A 24,534-nucleotide genomic window follows, 5' to 3' on the forward strand; every position below is an offset into this window, starting at 1 on the left:
GATGTTCAACATTACTTATCATTAGGGAAATTTAAATCAAAACCACAAATGAGATACTATCATGCACCCATTAGGATGGCTATTAGAAAAATAAAAAAATAATAATAAGTTTTGGTGACAATGTAGAAAAACTGGAAGCCTGGTACACTGGGAAAACAAAGTGATGGTGCCTCAAAAAGTTAAACACAAAATTACCAAATGATTACCAATGCCATAAGTCAGGTTATAACCAAAATATTTAAAAGCAGGGACTAAAATTATTTCTACACCCACATTCACAATACTATTATTCAAAATACCCTAAGATGGAAACAACCCAAATGTCCATCAACAAATGAATGAATGAATGAATGAATGAATAAATATATATATAATGAATGAATAAACACAATGCAATATATACATATAATGGAATATTATTTAGCACTGAAAAGAAAGGAAATTGTGATACAGTCTACAACATGGATGAACCTTGAAAACACTGTCAGTGAAATAAGCCAGACACAAAAGGACAAATATCGTATGATGCCACTTAATATGAAGTACTTAAAATAGGCAAATTCATAAATAAAGAAACTAGATGAGCTTAAAAGGGTCTGGTACAGAGTTTTAAATTTTGAATTTAATTAAGACCCCTGAAATGTACACTTAGAAATTGTTGAAAGGATTGTTTAAAAAAAATGAATCTTCCCTCCCCACAGGAGAACAGTGTCAGAATGAAACATATTACAGAGAAATTCTACTTTACATAATCTTATTTATATATATGAAATGAATTTGCTAGCATCATTTCTGAAATAAATTTATTCACACATGAATCATTATTCGGAATAAAATGTTTTATGTCTTCAGAAAATAGAATAATTCTCATCAATTCTATAGCACCAAGAGTATAAAATAATGAATAAGAGCAACTTAAAATTTCCATCAGATTTAGTTAAGGAACAGAAAAAAAATCAATAATATGTCATACTATTTTTGCATATTTATACATTCAATAAGTCAATCCTTCCACAAAGGTGTTAAAATATAAATAAACCAGCAAAGTTAAACTAAGGAATGGAATGCAGAAAAAGTAGTAACATATTTACTTCTACTCTACTGTAGTTGTAACTCAAGCACATAATAAATGTCATTACCTTGTTTTCACTGGATGAGTCTTCTTGAACCTTAATGCGTCGCCTTTTCTTTTTCTGTTTATAACTCCGCTGATTCTCTTCCAACTCTGCTTTCTTTGCAGATCTAAAGAACATTTAAAATGCAAAATGAAATACCTTATGACAAATTTCCTTAAATTAATTACATACTATTCTACAGCTAATTTACCTTTGAGTACATTCCTTAAAAAGACAAGGAAAACAAAAAGCAAAAAAATCTTCACTTGATAACCCTTAATTTTAATCCAATGATCAACATTTTAAGTTTTTCAGAGGGGAGGTTTAGCATCAGTTACAAGATGGATGAGGATACCTAGGTGGCTCAGTCAGTTAAGCGTCCAACTCTTGATTTAGGCTCAAGATCCCAGGGTCATGGGATCCAGAACCATGTAGAGTCTACGTTAAATTTTCTCTCTCCCTCTCCCCTTCCCCCCACTCACTCTCTAAAATTTTTTTAAAGATGGATGGAGGGTCTTTAGAAATATTAATAACCAATATACAAATGAAAAATATTCACCATTCCTTAAAAAAAAGGCAGATTATAAGGGCTAGATACTACTTTCTTCATATAAGTGCACATATATTAAAAAAAGAAAACAGTAACAACAGCCACTGGCAAAAAAGTACTTCTGGGCTTAGAGGCTGGTAAACAGTTACATATATCAAGACAGCACATTCCAGGCATAAATAACAGACATACAGATCAATGAAAGAGAAATATGAGTCCAGAAATAAAACATTATATTTGTGATCAACTGATCTTCCACAAGGATGTCAAGAAAATGCAAGAGGTAAAAAAAACATCTTTTTAATAAGTAGTACTGAGACAACTAGTTATCTACATGCACAGGAATGAAGTTGGACCCCTATCTACCTAACATAATATATAAAAATTAGCTAAAAATGGACCAAAATACCCTTAAGATATATGTTCTATGTAACATACTACTATTTCATTGTTGAAAAAGTGAGAAAATGGTTAATTACATATTATGCTGCAGGAAGGAAAAAAATGACTTTTATAAGACAGTTTGAAAATAGGTATGACAAAAGGGAGTTACCAGAGCGGAATAGTAAAAGGACCCTAGGGGATTGTATAGCCCCTCAAACACAGGTAAATAATTATCAAATCGTTCTGAAGACCCAAGGAAAGACCTGAAGACTGAAAGAACAAACAGCACAATTAGAGGGAGAGAAGAGGGCACATCCAAGAAGAAAGTGCAGAGAGGTGGTTTAGGGGAGAAATGGATCATGGGTGATGCAGAGGGGAGGGAGCCCTGGTCAGAGAGAAAGGTGAGAGAGGGTAGAGCACACAAGGATGTGCAAAGAGGATAGTCCCAAAAGCCATAGGCTGGGAAAATGAAAGGAGCTGATTTTCATGAGTTTTTGGAAGCAGGGAGCTCAAAGACTGGAGTTTTAAAGGTCCCTGGGCTTGGCTGAAATAGACTTGAAAGTGCTGCCCTGCTCTTAGAAGACAGGAAAGCAACTCACAGGCAGATGGCATGATCTGAGGATTGCCTACAGTGCACTGGGAGAGATTGTTCCCTCTTGGGAGAGTGCATTTATGAGAGGTGGCATTGGATGTTTGGGGAGAAAAGAACCAGCAGGAGACAATCCCCATAAACTGCACACCTCAGCATAGGCACAGACACATAAGAGGTACTTCCTGAAGCAGCAGGCCCTGGACAGTATATGATTCTTTTCTATAAAGCCATTTCTCGCAGAATCAAGAAATGTGACAAGCTTTTCTAACACAAAGAAAAAGACCTAGATGAATGCCAAGACAGAGAAATTCATCCCCAAATTTATAAATCTCGAGGCAGACTTATCGAAAACAAAAGGGAAAGGATCAAAATAAACAAAATCACAAATGAGAGAGGAGAAATAACGACCACAGAAAATACAACTGTAAGAGAAAGTTATGAAATATTCTGTGCCAACAATCTGGGCAATCTGGAAGAAAGGGATAAATTCCTAGAAACATATAAACTATTAAAACTGAAACAGGAAGAAAGAGAAAACTTGGACAGACCAATAAGCACGAAAGAAATTGAGTAATCAAAAATCTCCCAAAACACAAAATCTTGGGGCAGATGGCTTGACAGGGGAACTTTACCATATGTTTAAGGAAGAGTTAATATGTATTCTTCTCAAACCATTCCAAAATATAGAACTGGAAGAAAAACTACCAAATTCATTCTAGGAGGCCAGTATTAATCTGATATCAAAACAAAAGAAGGCTCCACTAAAAAAGAGAGAATTACAAGTAGGCCAACATCCCTGATGACCCATGGATGCAAAAATTCTCAACAAACTACTAGCAAATCTAATTCAACAGTACATTAAAAGACTCAATGACCATGATCAAGTGGAATTTATTATTCCTTGTCTACCAGGGCAATTCAATATTCACAAATCAACATGATAAACCACATTAATAAAAGAAAGGATAAGAACTATATAATCCTCTAAATAGATGGAGAAACAGCATTTGACAAATTACGGCATCCACTCATGATAAAAACCCTCCACAAAGTAGGGATACAGAGAACATACCTGAAATCATAAAGGCCATAAATGAAAAACCTACATCTAAGAGGGAGGGGTAAGATGGCAGAAGAGTATGGGTCCTCAACTCACCTGGCCCCAGATACTTACCTAGATAACTTTCAAAACATCCTGTACACTTATGAACTCAACCTGAGATTTAAAGAGAGAACAGCTAGAATGCTACAGAGAGAAAAGTTTTCACTTCTAACAAGGTAGGAAGGTGAAAAAAAAATCTAAATAGAATAAGGTGGGAGAGAGGAACCTGGAGTAGCCGGGCTAAAGTGGAGCATCAAAACCTCAGGGGCAGGAAAGCCCAGCCCAGGAGATGTGGGAACTTTAAAATCCACGCTGGAGTTTTCCCTGATGGAAAAGTGTTTAGCAGGGAAATTGGGCAAAATAGCAGAGGGATAGTGAAGCCTCAAAATTCCCGGAGTCACTGTAAGAGATGGAGTACCTGGGGAAAAGCTCACTGCAAACCACAGTCCAGTGTTGGTAAAGGGCTGGAGAGCTGCAGCCCTCTGGGGCTTTTGGGAGAAGCGAGTTGCTTAGGCGGACCAGCTCCAGATGGAGATGGCTGTACCCCGTTCCCTTATGGAAAGACATACGCGGGAGTGCAGATACAGCAGCACAAGACCCGGATTCCAAGCTGCCCAAGTGGATAAAACCAGCAATCCTTCTTTACACCTGGGACAGGCAGAAGTGGGAGGGCACAGAAAAGCAAGAACTTTCCGGCCGCTGGGCGCCTTACAGGCTATGCAGATCAGTGCAACTGCACCTGCACCTGCCCCCAAGAGCACCTAGGCCAGTGAGAACTGGGATACTGCTGTTAGTTACTCCTGGGGAGCTCAACTCCAGAGCTAGAAATCTGGCTGCCGCCATTGTTTTTCCTCTTTGTTTCACCTTGTGCCTGCAAGAGGCGGGGCCTCTAGGGAAAAAAAGGCCTCACAGGATAGAAAGCTCACACTGAACCCAGCATATGGCAAAGGGCAGGGCATCTCCACCCAGGCACAGACACCTGAGAAACAGCACAACAGAGCCCTCCCCCAGAAGAACTGCTGGAAGAACAAGGGAAGAGCAGGTTCATTGACCAAGCAGCACTGGAAAGCTCCAGGACTCAGGGAAAATACTATATACAACAACAGGATCCTTTCTGTTTTGTGTGGTTTTGTGGGTTTTTTTTTTTCCATTACAACTAGTTTTTGTATCAGAAGAAAATTTCCGATATTTTTCCCGTTTTCTCACCTTAACTACAATATTATACCAGCTCTTCATTTTCAAGTTTTTTTTTCCATTTTCACTTCCATATTTCCACAATTACCTGTCTTAGACGTATTTTTCACTTCTAGATTCCCTTCAATGTATTCAATTAGATATACAAGATATGCATATTTGTTTTTGTGGTTTTTGTTTTTTCTCCCTCATTTTAAATTGCAATGGTGGAAGTTAGTACATTCTGACACACGACCAACATACATCCAGAACCAAGTGGAATACCATGATGGTTCATTCTGTGATCTTATAATCTCTCTTCCTTCCCATTCTGCTCCCCTCTTTTATCTTTTGGTGGTGAATGTTGGAGCTTTATATAAGTATTGCTGGTTTATATAAATTTGGGATTGAGCATCTTCTAACATACAAAACAAAATACAATCAGAACCGAAAGGATCACCCTCTAAGACCTCTCAGGTAGACTACATTCTCTCTCCACTACCACTTCCTCACCACCATCATCCCCCCCTTTTTCTTCTATTTCCTCTTTTCTTTCCTATTTTAATATTTTTCTTTTTTCCTCTCCTATGTTTTTGATTCTTGGCTTTTTATTTTTACTACTTTGTTTTAAAATTGTTCACTTTAGTGGTCCTATTATTTTATTTTCTTCTGTTCTCCTTTTTTATTTTCTGGTATCTGACCTCTTTGAAATCATCTAGGGTGTACTTTACTATGGTCTTGGTTGATATTTTTGACTCAGCCCACTCATACACGCACTCTATACTGGACAAAATGACTAGAAGGAAAAATTCACCACAAAAGAAAGAAACAGAAACAGTACTCTCTATCACACAGTAACAGAACTTTGATTTAAATACAATGTCAGAAAAATAAATAAATAAAAAATAAATAAATAAATACAGTGTCAGAAATTCAATTCAGAAGTACAATTATAAACTTCCTGGTGGCTGTGGAAAAAAAACATAAAGGACTCCAGAAACTTCTTTACCTCAGAATTGAGATCTAATCAGGCTGTAATTAAAAACAGATTAAATGAGATGCAATCCAAACTGGATGTTCTAATTACTACGGTTAATGAAGTGGAAAAGAGAATGAGTCACATAGAAGACAAGTTGATGGTAAGGAAGAAAGGTTAGGAAAAAAGAGAAAAACCAATAAGAGCACATGAGGAAAGGCTTAGGGAAATAAATGACAGCTTGAAAAGGAAGAATATACATCTAAATGGGATTCCAGAAGAGGCTGAGAGAGAGAGGAGGGACCACAAAGTATATTTAAACAAATCATAGCTGAAAACTTCCCAAATCATGGGAAAGAAACAGGCATTCAGATCCAAGAGATAGAGAAGACTCCCCAAAAATCAATAAAAACCGTATAACACCTCAACATTTAATAGTGAAACTTGCAAATTTCAAAGATACAGAGAAAATTCTTGAACTCGTGCAAGACAAGAGATTCTTAAATTAAATGGGAAGAAATATTAGATTAACAGCAGACCTCTCCAGAGACCTGCAAGGCCAGAAGGGGGCTGGCATGATATATACAGGGTAATCAATGAGAAGAACATGCAGCCAAGAATACTTTATCCAGCAAGTCTTTCATTCAGAATAGAAGAAGAGAAAAAGAGCTTCCAGGATACGCAGAAACTGAAAGAATAAGTGACCACCAAACCAGCTTTAAAAGAAATATTAACGGGGACCCTGTAAAAGAAAGAGGGAGTCCAAAGAAACAATCCACAGAAAAGGGGCTGAATACATAATACAATGACACTAAATTCATATATTTCAATAGTTACTCTAAACATGAATGGGCTAAATAACCCAATCAAAAGATGAAGGGTATCATGGATAAAAAAGCAAGACCCATCTATATACTGTCGTCAAGAATTCAATTTAGACCTAAGGACACCTCCAGCCTGAAAATGAAGGGCTGGAATCATTTACCATTCAAATGGTCCTCAAAAGAAAGTTGGGGTAGCAATCCTCATATCAGATAAAGTTTATCCCAAAGACTGTAATAAGAGATGAAAAGGGACACTATATCATACTTAAAGGATATATAAACAAGAAGACTTAAAGATCATAAATATTTATGCCCCTAATGTGGGAGCTGCCAAGTATATCAATCAATTAATAACCAAAGTAAAGACATACTTAGATAATAATATACAAATAGTAGGAGACTTCAACACAGCACTCTCTGCAAATGACAGATATTCTAAACACATCACCACCAAAGAAACAAGGGCCTTAAATGATACACTGGACCAGAAGGATTTCACAGATACTTACAGAACCTTCCATCCAAACACAACTGAATACACCTTCTTCTCAAGTGGACGGGAACTTTCTCCAGAATAGACCACATACTGGGTCACAAATCAGGTCTCAACTGATACCAAAACATTGGGATTCTCCCCTGCATATTTTTGGACCACAGTGCTTTGAAAATAGAACTCAATCACAAGAAGACATTTGGAAGAAACTCAAACACATGGAGCTTGAAGAGCATCCCACTAAAAGATGAATGGGTCAACCAGGAAATCAAAGAAGAATAAAAAAGATTCATGGAAACTAATGAAAATGAAGATACAACTGTTCATAATCTTTGAGATGCAGCAAAAGTAGTTCTAAGAGGGTAATAGATTACAAAACAAGCTTCCTTCAAAACCTTGAAAAAAAAAAACTCAAATACACAAGCTAACCTCCCACCTAAACAAATTGGAAGAAAGGATAGCAAGTAAACCTACACCAGGCAGAAGAAGATAAAAAATAGATTCGAGCAGAACTCAATGAAATAGAGACCAAAAGAACTGTGGAACAGATCAACAAAACCAGGAGTTGGCTCTTTGAAAGAATTAATAAGAAACATAAATCCTTAGCCAGCCTTATTAAAAAGAAAAAAGACACAAATTAATAGAATCATGAATGAAACAAGAGAGATCACAACCAATACCAAGGAAATACAAACGATTTTAAAAACGTATTATGAGCAGCCATCTGCCAACAAGTTAGGCAATCTAAAAGAAATGGATGCACTTCTGGAAAACCACAAATTACCAAAACTGGAACAGGAAGAAAGAGAAAACCTGAACAGGCCAATAACCAGGGAGGAAATTGAAGCAGTCATCAAAAACCTCCCAAGACACAAGAGTCCAGGGTCAGATGGCTTCCCAGGCGAATTCTATCAAACGTTTAAAGAAGAAATAATACCTATTATACTAAAGCTGTTCCGAAGGATAGAAAGGAACAGAATACTTCCAAACTCGTTCTACGAGGCCAGCATCACCTTGATTCCAAAACCAAAGACCCCCATCTAAAAGGGGAATTACAGACCAATATCCCTGATGAACACAGATGCAAAAATTCTCAACAAGATACTAGCCAATAGGATCCAACACTACATGAAAAGGATTATTCATCATGACCAAGTGGGCTTTATCTTCGGGATGAAAGGATGGTTCAACACTCGTTAAATAATCAACGTGATAGATCACATCAACAAGAGACAAAACAAGAACCATAAGATCCTCTCAGTAGATGAAGAAAAAGCATTTGACAAAATACAGCATCCATTCCTGATCAAAACTCTTCAGAGTGTAGGGATAGAAGGAGCACTGGGTATTATACTATATGGTGGCAAATCGAACTTCAACAAAAACAATTAGAAAAAAAATACTTATATAAATACCCAAAATCGACCACAAAAGAAAAAATTGCATCTAATATCATCTTCAGTGAGAAAAAAAACTGAGAGCTTATCCTCTATAGTCAGGAACAAAACATGGACGTCCACTCTCACTGCTGGTATTTAAAACTGTACTGGAAGTCCTAGCCTCAGCAATCAGACAACAAAAAGAATGAAAAGACATCCAAATCAACAAGAAGAGGTGAAAATTGCACTATCTGTAGATAACATGATACTCTATAGTGAAAAACTGAAAAACTCCAACAAAAACTTGCTAGAACTGATATGCAACTTGAATAAAGTCTTGGGATACAAAATCACCATACAGAATTCTTCGCATTTCTACACAAACAGTATGAAGCAGGAGAAAGAATAATCACGGAGTCAATTCCATTACAACCAAACTAAAAATAGTAGATACCTAGGAATGAATGTAACCAAAGATGTAAAAGACCTGAACTCTGATAAGTATAACACTGAGGAAAGAAATCGAAGATGTCAAAAAGAAATGGAAAAACATTCCATGCTCATGGATGCAAAGAATAAACATTCTTAAATGTCTATACTACCTAAAGCAAACTACACATTTAATGGAATCCCTACCAAAATACCACCAGCAGTTTTCACAGAGCTAAAACAATCCTAAAATTTGTATGGAACCACAAAAGTCCCTGAACAGCCCAAGCAATCCTGAAAAAGAGAAGCAAAGCTGGAGGTATCATGATTCCAGACATCAAGCTGTATTACAAAGCTGTAGTAATCAAGACAGTATGGTACTAGCACAAAAACAGAAACAAAGATCAATGGAATAGAATAAAAAAAACAGAAATGGACCTACAAGTATATGGTCAGCTCATCTTCAACAAAGCACGAACAAATGTCCAATGGAAAAAAGTCTCTTCAACAAATGATTTTGGGAAAACTGGACAGCAACATGTAGAAGAATGAAACTATACCACTTTCTTATACCATGCACAAAAACAAATTCAAAGTGGATTAAAGACCTAAATATCAGACAGGAGAGGATAACTCAGGCAGTAACCTTGCCATTGGCCATAGCAACTTCTTACTAGATATGTACCCTGAGGAAAGGGAAACAAAAACAAAAATAAAATATTGGGATTTCATTAAGATAAAAAATTTCTGCACAAAGAAACCAGCAACAGTACTAAAAGGCAACCTTAGGAATGGGAGAAGATATATGTAAATGACATCTGATAAAGGTTAGTACCCAAAATATATTAAAGAATGTATAAAACTCAACAACCGAAAAAACAAATAATCTAGTTAAAAAATGGGCAGAAGAGACAAAAAGACATTTTTCCAAAGAAGACATACACATGGCCTTAGACACATGAAAAAATAATCAACATGACTCATCATCAGCAAAATACACAAATCTACAATGAGATATCACCTCACACTAGTCAGAATGGCTAACATTAACAACACAGGAAAATAGAGGTATTTGCAAGGATGTGAAGAAAGGCAAACTGTCTTACATTGTTGGTAGGAATGCTAACCATTCTGGAGAAGAGCCATTCTGGTAGGTGCAGCCATTCTGGAGAAGAGTATGGAGGGTCCTCAAAAAGTTGAAAACAGAGCTACCCTATGATCCAGCATTTGCACTACTAGGTATTTACCCAAAGGATACAAAAATACCGATTTGAAAGGATACATGCACCCTGTAGTTTATTGCGGCATTATCAATAATAGCCAAATTATGTAAAGAACCCAAATGTTCCTTGTCTGATGAATGGATAAAGATTTGGTGTATGTATGTACATTTACATACATGCAAAGGAATAATAGTCATCAAAAAGAATGAAATCTTGCCATTTGCAATGAAATGGCTGGAGCTACAGTATTATGCTCAGCGAAATAAGTCAGAGAAAGACAAATATAATTTCACTCATATGTGGAATTTAAGAAACAAAACAGATGAACATAGGGAGAATAAAGAGAGAGGCAAACCAGAAAACAGACTCTGGCCTATAGATAACAGACTGACAGTTACTAGAGGGGAGGTGGGCGGGAGAATTGGTTAAATGGGTAATGGGTATTAAGGAAAGCATTTGTTATGATGAGCACTGGTTATTATATGTAAGTGATGAATCGTTAAATTCTACATCTGAAACGAATGTTACACTGCATATTAACTGGAATTTAAATAAAAACTTAGGGAAAGTGATGCCTGGGTGTCTCAGTGGTTGAGTGTCTGCCTTCGACTCAAGGTATGATTCCAGGATCCAGGATCAAGTCTCACATCGGGCTCCCTGCAAGGAGCTTGCTTCTCCCTCTGCCTATGTCTCTCTCTCTCTCTCATGAATAAATATTTTTTTTAAAAACTTAGGAAAAAAGATGAAAATATGCATGACAAAAGTCTTAAAATTATACAATTTGGACTCAACAGTGTTATTTCAGTAATTTACTGAGTGAAGTAATCTAACAAGTGTCTCAATATACCCACATGTGTGTATATATAACAATGCCTAATAAAAATATTTCTATGTCTCTAGATGTGTGAGTATACAAATATTTTTTAAGATTTATTTATTTCAGAAGAAAAGAGCAGAGGAAGACAGAGAGTCCCAAGTAGACTCTGCCCTGTGTATGGAGCCCAATGTGGGGCTCAATCTCACAACCCTGAGATCAGGACCTGAGCTGAAACCAAGAGTTGGACACTTAACTGACTGCGTCACTCAGGTGCCCCTACAAATATTTTTATGAAAAGTATTTATACTAGAAAATACTGAAAACCATCTAAACATACAAACCTAGAAGCTTATTTTCATAAAATTTCATAAAGATTATAGGGTAAAAATGATCAAAATCCTACATATAATAGATAAAGCTATAAAATTCATCAATGAAGAGCCATAAATCCTTAGGACTTTGGATTAAGCAATGGATTCTGATATGGGTCTTATATCCAACATATAAAGCACTGCTGTGAATCAATAATAAGACAACACAATTAAAAATTAGTAAAAGAATTTAGATAGAGGTGGCTAGTTAACACTAGCCATACAAATGGCTGGTTAACACATGCAAAAATGTTCAACATCAATAATCATTTGGGAAAAGTATATCCAAATCACAATGAGATGCTACCACATGCCCACTAGGTTGGCTATCATCAAAAAAATCAGAAATAGTAAATGTTTGTGAAGATGTGCAGAAATTAGAACTCTGGTGCATTGCTGGTGGAAATGTAAAATGATGGGCCAGGCCAGTATGCAAAACAATTTGATGGTTCCCTTAGAAAGCTGAGCACAATGTGACCCAGCAATTCCATTAATAGGTATATTCCTATGAATTAATATGAAAACATATGACTATGCAAAAATAATATACAAATGTTCACAGCAGTATTCATTATAGCCAAAAAATAGAAACAAGCCAAATGTCTATCAACAGATGATGAATGGATAAATAAAATGTGTTATTATCTATACAATGGAATATTATTCAGCCGTTAAAAGTAATAAAATAGCCAGGTGACCACAGGAAAGACGGCAACTAGTAAACTCCAGGCTCTTTTTCTCCCACAGAAAGCCAAAATAAACAACATATGCTAAAAACTAACTTTATGAGAACTCTATAAATCAGTTAAGAATCTTTAGCAACCAAGTGAACACCCTAACCAAGAGTCACACTTAAAATGGTTGGATATTTTTTGGCATCTCTACTCATACTTGCTGTACCCACTTTCCTGCTCAGTTCAATGAGGTCAGCAGGAACCTGCCCAATTCTCAGCTCCTTCTCCAGGAAGGAAGGTAAAGACTAAGACTTGCTCCCAATGTTCTGGCTTTTCTGGCAGATGCCCAAGGGACAGAATTCTGTCTCATCTAACCCAGAGCACACAAAACCACATGAAAAGAGGCTCAACATCACTAACCATTATGGAAAATACGTATTAAAACCACAATGACCTCACAATCATTAGGATGGTTAGTATCCCCTCCCAACCCCCCCCCCCAAAATAACAGAAAAGAACAAGTGTTTGTGAGGATATATAGAGAGCAGAATCTTTATATGCTGTTGGTAAGAATGTAAAATGGTACAGCTACTACAAAAAACAATGTGGCTGTTCCTCAAAAGTTAAACTTAGAACTATCATATATGATCCAGCAATTCTACTCCTGGCTGTATAAAACCAAAAGAACTGAAAGCAGGGACTGAAGAGATATTTGTACACTCACGTTCACAGCAGCATTATTCACAATAGCAAAGGGTACAAGTAAGACAATTGTTGAATGATGTATGAAAAGATAAACAAAATGTGGTAAATGCACACAGTGGTACATTATTTAGCCTTAAAAAGGAAGGATACCGTGATACATGTTACAACATAGATGATACTTGAGGCTATTGTACTAAGTGAAATAAGCCAGCCACAACAATTTAACAGATACTATATGATTCCACTTATATAAGGTTTGACAAGAGTCAAATTCACAGAGACAGAAGAAGGTAGAATGGTAGTTGCTTGAGGATATGGGGGAAAGGGGAGTTATTGTTTTATGTGAAGAGAGTTTGTTTATCAAGATTTAAAAAGCTAAGAGACTAGTTTCAGAACAATGTGAATATACTTAACACTACTGAAATATAGACTTAATGGGTAAGATAGTGAAGTTTATGTCACGTGTATTTTACGGTCATCTAAAAAGAATTTTAAAGATAAAAGTACTAAAGCTAAACATGGATGAAGTTTGAAAACACTGTGCAAAATGAAAGAATCCATTCATTAAAAAAATACTTACACTATATGAAACTGATCATATAAAATGTCCAGAAGGTAAATCCATAAAGAAAGTAGATTAGCTTTTGCCAGGGAATGGAGGGCAGGAAGAATGGGAAATGGGTACAGGGTTTCTTTCTATGGTGATGAAAATGTTCTCAAACTAGATAGTGGTGGTGGCTGAAAAACTTTGTGAATACTCTAAAAACCACTGAATTCTACACTTTAAAATGGTGTGTTTTGTGTTATGTGAATTCTCAGTTCTAAAACTCTCTCTTTGTATCCTATTATTTCCCTAATGTAATATGTTGCTATACTTCAGGCACAACCTCGTATGTAATAATCTAAAAAGATCTCAAATGTTTTAAAATTTACAAGTATTGACACCTATGCAGACACACATATCACATTTACACAAATTCAAACAGCCCATTCGATAAATTATAAATGGATAATATTGTTCTGGGGAAAATACACCTGATTTTAGCCAAAAGGCCAAGGTGCAATATTCTGGAGGAAATAAAAAATTCTTAGAATGGTTAGTATTATCTAAAATACTATACTAGGGATCCCTGGGTGGCGCAGCGGTTTGGCGCCTGCCTTTGGCCCAGGGCGCGATCCTGGAGACCCGGGATCAAATCCCACATCAGGCTCCCGGTGCATGGAGCCTGCTTCTCCCTCCGCTTGTGTCTCTGCCTCTCTCTCTCTCTCTGTGACTATCATAAATAAATAAAAATTAAAAAATTTATTAAAAAAAAAAAATAAAAAAAAATAAAATACTATACTAAAAAGTAAGCAGAATTTTAAATAGCTACTAATCTACATCAGTAGCTATGTGTATTAAGAGAACAAACAAATCTTAAATACTATAATACTAGTATGCTACCAAGACTAGTAATTAGCATTCAGGGGATATTTATTATTTGCCAAGTAGGCATATTATAAGCCCATTCAATGCCCATAATAATCAATAAGGTAAGTACTATTGTAATCCCCCAATTTAAGGACGAGGACACTGAAGCACAGAGTATTCATACAAATAACAAATAGCAAAGCCAGAAGGTAGTTTTGTCTACAGAACCTCTAATCTACTACACTATAGCATCCTCCCATAACAACCAAAAATTACAGGCAAGAGTGTTTTTGCACACTGAAAGCCCACTTGGTTTATAACACATAATCAACCAGAAATGTTTATATGTTCAACTCTTTTTAAATTAATAATTTTCACAATTGGTTTCAAATCACAGTATTATATATTTTACTTTGTTAGTAACAGCAACCGTTCTACAGATAACTTGAAGCATGGTTATTCATATTAATTCCTACAATTTGGGATGCCTGGTTGGCTCAGTGGTTGAGCGTCTGCCTTTGGCGCAGGGCATGATCCTGGGGTCCTGGGATCAGGTCGCACATCCAGCTCCCTGCATGGAGCTTGCTTCTCCCTCTGCCTATGTCTCTGCTTCTCTCTCTCTGTGTCTCTCATGAATAAATAAATAAAATCTTTAAAAAGAAAAGATTCCTACAATTTTTGAAACTGTGATACAATACTTACCTTGTTCTGGGCCGTTGTTCATCTTCGGATTCACTAACTTCTTCACTAACTCCTGATTCTTGGAAATCAGAATCTTCAGAATCTTCACTGCTTACTTAAATTAAAAAAAAATTTAAGTTATTAAATATTTTCCAAGAGAAATGCCATTCATTTATTTTGTCAATACCATCATATTTAAAACATGAATCACTATGAGAATATCCATAGCATATACATTTGTGGATACCGCACATCATATAGCTTAGACCAGTTAATAACTCAAATAATATTTATAAAAATAATTCAAATGTATTCCAACTACAGTTATAAAACTATGGTTCTATATTAAAATATAAGTATTAACTGTATATGAATTAACAAAAGAACTTAACCATCAGTAAAATAAATTCATTATTACCAAAAGTGAATAAACTAAAAAGAATTCTGGTTATTCAAAAGAAGCAAAGTAGGCCAAGATGGAGTAAGGGCAAATACAGACTCTTCTACCATTTATAACAACTAGAAACTATGAAGAGAATACATAAAGAAATGACCTAAGCACTCTGAAAAGGAAACAATAGCAGGGAGATTGGGGACTGAAATTAAAACCTGAGGGACATCCGAGTGGCTCAGTGCTTGAGCATCTGCCTTCAGCTCGGGTTGTGAATCTTCCTTTGTGCCACACTATACAACACCTCTATCATAAAAAACATCTCTCATAGTGCTATAATTTCATGTAATATTAATGTCAAAAATTCTTACTAAACTACTGACACCAAACTCTGGCTACATATCAGAGATGCTTTATAAAATATGCAGATACCTAGGTCTCACCCCCACCAATTATGCTATAATTGGCTTGGGATGGAGTCTTGTCATATATATATTTCAAAATCCCCAAAGTAGTCCAGATGTGTAACCAGGCTGAAAACCATCATAGAAGACAATGATTTCCTTATTCATTTTTATATTCTCAATATTTACCATGATGCTAGAAATATGCAAGCACTCAATGCAGAAGGATTCAGACTTTTAATATGAAAAATTTGAAATTTTGAATTTTGAATTTTGAAAATTCAAACTGACTACGTACAAGCTTTGCATATAATAAATCTATCCAAATTAATTACATCTTCTATTCTTCCTTAGGAAAGCACTACTTCTTGCTGCAGTTACAGGCAATCAATATTCCTTGTGTCATCTCTCAAGTTTCTGGGTTCTCTTCTCACTCTAAATTGTTATTTCACTCCCATGTAAGAGAATAGCTTTTACCAGTGTGCTGATACTCACTACAGGTGGTCCAGATATATTTAAATTTCATTACTATAATTAGTTATAAAACCAGTGTGTTACTGGGGCACCTGCGTAGCTCAGTCAGTTAAGTGTTTGACTCTTGATTTCAGCTCAGGTCATGATCCCAGGGTCATGATATCAAGCCCCACGTCGGGCTCATTGCTGAGCATGGAGCCTACTTGGGGTTTTCTTTCTCCTTTTCCCTTTGCCCTCCTCCTCTTTCTCTCTCCCTTCTTACCTTTAAAAAAATATGATATGTTCTTTACACTCAGAATTAAAATGTCTTACCTTTCCTTCTATTTCTGCCTTTGGCTTCTTTGTGCTCTTTAGGCTTCATCTTTTTTTCTTCTCCAGATTCTCCATCACTCACAGTGAGTTTGTGCCTCAAAAGCCTATGTCTGTATCTTGGCTTCTTAGATTCTTCAGAATCTGAATCTGATTCATAATTGACTTGATTTTTTGTTCCTAAATGAAGAAAATAAATCAGTAAACTGTTCATATTTATTAATTAAATATCACCAGACACTTGTAGATTTTTTAAAAGGTAAAAATTATTTTGCTTTAAAAATCATCTGTTTATTGGCAGTAACTAACAAAACGTGTACAATTATTACCAGACACTCAAAAGGAGTAAGGTAATAGTAAGGTTCTAAATGTTTTACTAAACTCCAAATGCATATATTATGAAATTTCATAGTCCTCAAAGACTGAACTGGTCAAGCAATCAAGTTATGACATTCTGTACTTCTCTTTGGAGCTGACCTTCATCTCCTGGGTTTTCTTCACTGTGTTTTCCAGTTCTTTTTTTCCCTTCTTCTGGTTCATCATCTGAAGATCCATCCTCATCTGAGGAAAGATTGGCTTTAATTTCTTCTAAAAGCATCTTCTTGGCAATTCTTGAGTAAAAAGACAGTAAAAAAAACTATATATTTGGTGGTGAAGTGTAACAAATTCAAAAAAAAATTCTCAGTATCGAAATAGAAATAAACATGTAAAAAGATTTTATACTGTCATTAAAGAACTACCAAAACCATGTTTTAACCTAAGCTACCAAACAAAACTTTTGAAAATCTCTTAGCACTTACTTTTTTTCCAATTATAAATAGTTCTGTGATATATTTAAAAATCTGAGGGACATTTCCACTATTTTGAACAATTGCAATTAGATGCTGCATAATCTTCCAATCCTATATTTATGCTGCTGCCATCATCCAACAACTATAGTATCAGACAAGCCCACAACAATTAATCAACTTATTCAGACAAATGGCATTCCAAGACAAAACTCCACATGAGAATATTATTCGACAGCAAAACATACTCTTAGAAAATCAACGTGTAATACACCACTTTATTATGAAACAGTGCCTCAAACTGCAGGATAATATTTTTGGCACTTAAATTTCAATTTACTTCATAAATTCTGTTAATGAAATGAAAGCAAATACCATATACTAAGTATTGAAGCAATCAGAAATCCCTAATAATATTCAAACTAGGGCAGATAAGGGGCATGAGTGCTATTAATTATATACATGGTAAAAGAACACAAAACAACATAAATGAGTTTTCACTTTCCAAAAAAAGTAGTCAGTGCAATAGCCTCACTCATACCAAAATTTCTCAAGATGTTCCTCAAAGACCAATTTGTTAATAGAAAAATCTACTACTAAAAGTATGAAAAAATACTTCTTTAATGCCATATTATGTTAAAATAAAATATATTCCTAATAAATTTCCATGTTTACCCTAAGGAAAACATCTGAAAATATAAGATAAAAGCAATCATGCGGCTTTTGTATACAATGAGGTGTTTTGCACCTGCAGTATCTTTGTGATATAAATTCGTAAGTCACAGAATACCTTACAGAAAGTTTCAAAAGGAAGGTAGCATGATTCTCAGTTTTGCATGAAATAACAATAACTCTTACAGGATAAACAACCACTCTACAATCAAGATTAACTCTCTAGCTCAGTCAAAAATTTGCAGCTGGAATTATAGTTTTGCACTTGTTATTTTTGGATTTGAAACTCCTTATTACTAGTTTTAGTCAAAGATATATAGCAAAGGCACCAAAACAGACTGAAGTAAAATAGGTAATCACTTCTTAAGTACTTATTATCGGCCTTTGGTACTTTCTTCCCTAATGAGATAGATCTGAAATATTTACACAGAGTGTTAGCAAGTGCTAAAGGAAACAACGGATGATTTTGCTTTTTTGTGGGTTTTTTTAATCTGATTTGTGTTTCAATAAAGTGAAGATTAGATCACTCCAATATAAATCTTACTGGAGTTGAGTTATAAAGTGTTGTTATTACACTTCTGTATCAGTGGTTTGCTGACTTGGATTGTGCACAGTAAACTTTTTAAAATGGATAATAATATAGGGCTGTCAACTTTTCACTTTGCCAAAATTAAAAATTTAAAGCCAAATACTGTCCATTTTCATCATTTTATAAAATAAAGACTATTTTAACACACCCTCCACAAATTAGGAAACAGTTTCAGAATAAAGGGTGGTTCTTTAAACTTAATAAAAGCATCTGTTTAGAAAACCTTTCTAAAATCATCTTTAATACGTACTACAGGGATGCCTGGGTGGCTCAGCAGTTGAGCATCTGCCTTCAGCTCAGGGTGTGATCCCAAGATCCGGGACTGAGTCCCACATCGAGCTCCTTACAGGGAGCCTGCTTCTCCCTCTGCCTATGTCTCTGTGTCTCTCATAAATAAATAAATAACATCTTTTAAAAAAATACGTACTACATTTGTCATTTCCAATGGACAAGGAAAAACTTTCTTGAACCAATTTAGGTAAAAACAATGTTTTGGAATGAATGTGTGTGTATACAAACACACACACACACTCACACACACACACACACACATAAATGTAAAATGTTGAATAATAAATTGCAAGTAGGAAAACATAGTTCACTTGCAGTTACAAGATCTCATATCACCATTTGGGCAGTACAATAATAACCAATAAAAATACAAATACTAATCTAGTTACACTAATGGTTACTTCTATTATCTGGTTTGTTTGTATTTACAAGTTCAAAAAAAGGTCTAAAATTATATATGATCTGTAAAACTTGGTTAATTTTAAGAAACCATAAAATTTTTCTTCTTTCAAACTCTAGTCTCCTAAGAATAGGTCTACTAAATGGAAAATCAAAATACATAAAAAACTACCTAATTCATACTCAAGTTCTAGACTGTCATGAAATAACTGAGAAATATACACATGAGATAATAAAATACAATTTTATATCAACTGTGAAATTACATAACAAATCATGGAAAATTAAATGAGATCCATACAATGAAAAATTACATGATTTATCAATCAACAACCTTCATTAAGAATATAATTTAAGAACAATCACAATCACTTTAGAAGCAGAAAAATAATACAAAATTCAGAGAATGTTCATTTTTCTCCAAACTGAAAAGTTACATACAGAGTGATGGAGATTCCCTTAGCTTTATCTCCCTAAGATACTTTAGATTTACCTTCTAACATCTTTTGACCAATGGAAATCCTAATGTATAGCCATGTATATTAAGCTCTAAAAAAAGAATGAAATTAAATCATTTTGCATGACTGATGGCTCAAGTCCACTATGTCAAAGAAACACTATATCATAAACCTAGACTATCCCGTAACCTACATCTCAAAGTTAGAACTTAATTTGAAGGACCTAAGGGCTGAGGATGAACTTCAACCTGAGTAGTCAGCAAACATGTTGAGGTGAGATGTGTCCCATCTACAAAGCTTGCTGTGAGATGCTTTAAGGGAAACTCCACTACCTTAACTCTTGAGTCACGGGCCACAGAGACTTCAAGGACATCATCACTTGAGAACCAGCTGAGGCTGGCAAAGCATCATTTTGGAGGCCTCGGCTGGACCCATGCTGGTATACATGTGATGGATGTATAGTCATGATCCCTAGTTGATTTGTTTGCTCTGAAGTTTCCTTTCTTGAGGCTTTCCAGGACGTTTCTGAGAAAATCATCCAGGCAACAAGGTACTGCCCCCCTGGAATCTCAATGCTCAATATTACATCTTGGGGCAGGTGTAGCATCCAAAGCAGTCACGACTCTATCAGAAGCATTAGAGGAACAGGCTGTGCCACTCTGTGGCAGAAAACCTGGGCAGAGCTGGAAGTAATGGAGCCACTCCTCCATTTTCCTGAAAGGAAGGGAAGGGAGAAGGGGAGAAAGCAAAACAATATGGGAGGAAGGGTAAAAACCCACAAAAAAAAAAAAAAAAACAATGATCGGAACTGGTGCATGAGAGAATAGAACCCCAAAACCCAAACAAGCTAAGGCTTCTAAATCATATAATATCACGATAATGTCTTATTACCCCTTATATCTTCATCTACTAAAAGAAAGCAATAATAAAATAAGGAATAAGCCCAACAATGCAAAGACGAACAAGCAAGCAGGAAAGAGAAAGAAGGAAGCCAAGAAAGCCTTAAGTTATTCTGATCCTATCTAGAAAGAAAGAAAACACATAATGTTCTTCACAAAAGCACTCAAACAGGGAAAGAACGTAAACTACCTCTTGCTGATACATAAATCAGTAATTCAAAACATTAAATTTCTAAATCAGGAGCAATCAAGAGAGGAATCTGTTGCACCATGGAGGTTTTAAAGAAACAGCCATTACAAAAGCAACACAAAATGTTAGAGCTAGAAAGAAGGACCTTAGAATCCAATTCTGTCATTTTACAGATGAGGAAACAGGCTTAGAAAGGGAAAATGACATGGTCAAATGATGTCATGTCAAATGATCTATACTCAAAGAAACAAAGCTAGTTAGTGGCAAAGCCAGAAGTGGCACCTAAGATCCTGAATCCCAATATTCTCCAATTTTACTATGCAAGTGCTATATTCTCTACTCATTCACTACTATTAGGCTTATGAGCACTTGGTGAATTTACTATAATCACATTCCTAAAGATATCTGTATTTCATTGATTTCCAAATATGTACTTAGAAATGAAAGAATTGAAGCTTCAATTTTTAAAAATAAGAGTTCTAAAAATCTTTAGTCCAGCATGCTCCATTTCTAAAATGCACTTAATAGGCCATCTCAGATATATCCCTAAAATCTACTGTTTTATCTTTTAAAAAGTTCTGAAAACAGGTTTGAAGAAAATGGCTAAATGAAAAATATAGTTTTAGAAGGCCAAAAACTACGGTGCATCCAAACACAAAGATGGAAAAAAAAATTTTTTGTTTACATTTGTGCACAAGATCACAATAAAATTAGTTTAAACTGAGAATTCTGAATAAGATTATAGGTTTAAAAGCATACCCTTTAGAGATATAAAACAAGTACCTAAGTATATGCTACGCTAAAATACCATACCATATTCAAAATGGTGATATATAAAATAATTCAAATGACTACAGCCAAAGAATGTTGAAAATTTTTTGTGAGAACAAGGTGGTGAGCCTTCTTCTTCTAATAAAGTGTGAGGCAGTAACAAATGTTACATGCTTCAGGATTAAGAATATAAACTAAAACATGAATTATCATGGAATTCCTCATCTTCAAAATCTGTATTAGTATTTTTAACTCCTTAGTTCAAAATTAGTATTCTTGATATGAACCTTTCTATAAAAAGTAATGATCTATACTCAAAAATGGTGGAGTTTATGACATAATGATGTAACTAAATAATCAAAAAGCTAAAAAATGGTTTGAAACACATTTTAGTCATATGTCCTACAATGTTTGCAGTTAATGAAAAAACAGCACTGTTCTCTTTTTAGTGAGGGTACCAGGAAAATTAGTATCAAATAACTTTTTAAAAAAATCTTGGAAGTAGAAATATAAAAGCTATATGAATTTAAAAACCCATATTTTATTAACAATTTATACAAAGGCTATTATGTTTGAATAAACTCAAATCACAAAATGTACATTTCCTGATTTTATGAAAAATCTAAGGCAGTTTCAGAGGAAATTTTAACAAGAAAAATTTTATTAACATTGATATAAATTTAGAAAATTTGATCATCTTAAAGAACTAGTTTAATATTTTCTTATACTTGAAAGGTAACAACAAAATTGATTCATCTCATTTTTACCTAAAACTTCAAAGCTAAAGACAAAGGAGACACAAATTGTCAAAAAAAGGAATCATTTTTGCTAACACTAGAAAATGCAAACTCTCTTGGGGGAGGAGGGGGCTATTTTCCGCTCTCTAAAACTTACAATATCACCAAAGAACAGAGAACAGGAAAGGAAGGCTAAATATAATGTTTAAATCTTAAGCAGAAATATCACCACTACTGACCATATTTCTTTCCTTGCTAAAAATTCTAGCATAAAAAAAGATCTTATGGCAACTGCAACCAGTTATCTACAAACGGATCCTACCTACTGACTAAACATCTATATATACTTAAATGACTTACAATACTTACCTGCACTATAAAAACAAAGTAAACTGAAAAAGAGTTACCTTAAAATGGCTGGAATTTAAAACCCTTACTCAAACATAAAAATAAGTAAAATGCTTCATTTAAAATACTAGCTTTGTTTTTCAAAACAATAAAGGGGAACCAAAGCAATTTTGGTGACCAAACAAACAGGACAACCATGAATAAAAGAACATTTCACAGAGAAAAAAATTATTCCAGATTTAGCAAATTCGTATAAAGACTAGATAAAGACAAGTGTAGAAGATGAATATTCTGAAAAGTGATTAAAAATGGAAACCAAATGAAAAGGCTTTTGCTGAAGGGACTTGAGATATATTCAAGCCAGCATCAAACATTGCTGAAATCAGGTAAACCAGTCATTAAATATCTTCATTAGCATGAACAACATCCAGGAACAATTAATTACTTCTGAAAATATGCTGAATTAATAGTACAGAACCTTCACCAACAGAATACCCCACCCAGCTAGTAGGGAAAAAAAATCATTTGTATATTTTCCAGTTGAAAAGTAAATTATCACCAAATAACAAAATAATTGGAAATGTTTAAAGCTACAGTGTAGTCCCACTATAATTAAGGAGAACTTCTATTGATAATGGGCAATTCCAGGGCACCTGGGTGGCTCAGTGGTTGAGTGTGTGCCTTCAGCTCAGGTCGTGATCCTGGGATCAAGTCTTGCATCAGGCTCCCCACGGGGAGCCTGTTCTCCCTCTGCCTATGTCTCTGCCTTTCTGTGTCTCTCATGAATAAATAAATAAAACCTTTAAAAAACAATAATAATGGGCAATTCCTTTAAGAAATCTCCATATCAAATTTTGTTTCTATGTAGTAAGTAATTAGCCCCAACGAGAAAGAAATTATGAGAAAAACTATGAAGTACTACTAGACTCAATTAAACATTCTTCAATTATAAGGTAAATATTTGTATGTGTGTGTCAGGGGAGGGTATCTATATAAAAATCTCATCTTTTAGTCAAAATTGGAATAAAAAATATTTGCTTAGAAAAAAATCTATAAATAAAGAACATACTGAAAATAATTCTTTTTCTGAGAGAATGGACTCTTCATTGGTTTATTAGTATGCAACTTCTAAAGACAAGCCCAGTTTAACGATCCTCAACACTAACACTGTTAAACTTGAACCAACTCCCATCTTATCAATGAGGCTAATTCAAAGTTGAATGAACTACCATCTTATCACTAGGGCTAATTCACAGTGCAGGTAATTCAAATATAGGACATCAGAAAATGTTTGGTCTTAATATCCCTTTTAAGAATCATAATGTATTTTCAATGCCAGCTGAATGTAGATATGCAACAATAAAAAAATTACATGAATGTATTTTCAATGAAAGAACCAACTTAAAACACAATAGGTATTTAAAAGGCAACATTAATGTAATGGCATATTCAAATAACTGACTTTAAAATTACATGTATCATTTATATAACCTGACAAACTGTTTCACATTATTCTCCCTTTCAAAAAGTCTAAACTATAAAAATCTACGTAAATTCTCAATTATACAAAATTCAAACTATAAAGTTAGTCTACTATTTACATTTCTTTCTAAAATGCTCAACCAAAAGAAAAAGTTAAACTATCAACCTATTTTTTCATTGTTTATTAAATAAATGCAATTAAACGCAAAATTTACAAGTTAGACTACTTTATCTCACAATAGCATATATTTACTTTCAAATATGAATGCTACAAAACAGTATGCTAAAATAAAAAATTTATATATTCACACCTACTAAAATATTCAGGACATGGCTAAGTATTTTAAATGACCTCAAAAACTATCATCGCTTTAAAAATAGAAAAGATACAAACAGTACTAAAATCCACTATAAAACTTTCCTATAAATATAT

At 34.7% G+C, this 24,534-nt stretch overlaps 1 protein-coding gene across 5 annotated transcripts in view; it reads right to left on the reverse strand.

The window, feature by feature from the left end:
• ATRX (ATRX chromatin remodeler) overlaps nt 1-24,534 on the reverse strand; it is a 336,264-nt gene that overhangs the window by 172,200 nt on the left and 139,530 nt on the right. For all 5 annotated transcript variants that reach the window (XM_041740565.1, XM_041740564.1, XM_041740562.1 and 2 more), the window contains 4 exons: nt 16,955-17,088; nt 16,481-16,657; nt 14,921-15,014; nt 1,140-1,242 (listed from right to left, as the gene is read on the reverse strand). In XM_041740565.1, the coding sequence (XP_041596499.1) occupies nt 1,140-1,242; nt 14,921-15,014; nt 16,481-16,657; nt 16,955-17,088 (508 nt within the window). The remainder of the gene's footprint in view (nt 1-1,139; nt 1,243-14,920; nt 15,015-16,480; nt 16,658-16,954; nt 17,089-24,534) is intronic.

Source organism: Vulpes lagopus, chromosome X (genome assembly GCF_018345385.1).
Source record: "Vulpes lagopus strain Blue_001 chromosome X, ASM1834538v1, whole genome shotgun sequence".
NCBI classification, from domain to species: domain Eukaryota; kingdom Metazoa; phylum Chordata; class Mammalia; order Carnivora; family Canidae; genus Vulpes; species Vulpes lagopus.